The 327-nt window shown below is 60.9% G+C and overlaps 1 protein-coding gene across 1 annotated transcript in view; it reads right to left on the bottom strand.

Moving 5' to 3' along the window:
* Nucleotides 1-146: 146 nt before the first annotated feature.
* DAZAP2 (DAZ associated protein 2) overlaps nt 147-327 on the bottom strand; it is a gene marked incomplete at its 5' end in the record, with an annotated part of 1,114 nt that continues 933 nt past the window's right edge. Inside the window, 1 exon segment of the mRNA XM_008943104.1 lies at nt 147-275. Within this exon segment, the coding sequence (XP_008941352.1) occupies nt 147-275 (129 nt within the window).

The raw sequence follows: 327 nt of genomic DNA, 5'->3' as shown, positions 1-327 counted from the left end.
AGGAAGACACCTCGCCGCTGCCGGCCCGAGCTGCAACTTCAGGTTAATATGGACTAAAGCAGTTACATCGTGAGAAGTGCTGACAGTATGTGATGTCTTTCCTTAGACAAATGTAGCCCCCCCTCTCCCCCCTTCCCCTTCCTTCTTCACCAGATGGTGTAGCCGCCGTCTGAGCCGCCCAGGAAGAAGTTTCCCTTGCGTTGCGTCACCAGGACGTTGGCTCCCTGCATGACGGCCAGCTGGGCGGCGTTGGGGGGGCACCCGGGAGGGGGGGGCTGCAGACACAAGGAAAGGAGAGGGGGGATGATGGGCTGAGGTGGGGGGCAC

Source organism: Merops nubicus, unplaced genomic scaffold (assembly GCF_000691845.1).
Source record: "Merops nubicus isolate BGI_N331 unplaced genomic scaffold, ASM69184v1 scaffold33980, whole genome shotgun sequence".
Lineage (NCBI taxonomy): Eukaryota > Metazoa > Chordata > Aves > Coraciiformes > Meropidae > Merops > Merops nubicus.
This window is presented reverse-complemented; position numbering and strand designations above follow the sequence as displayed.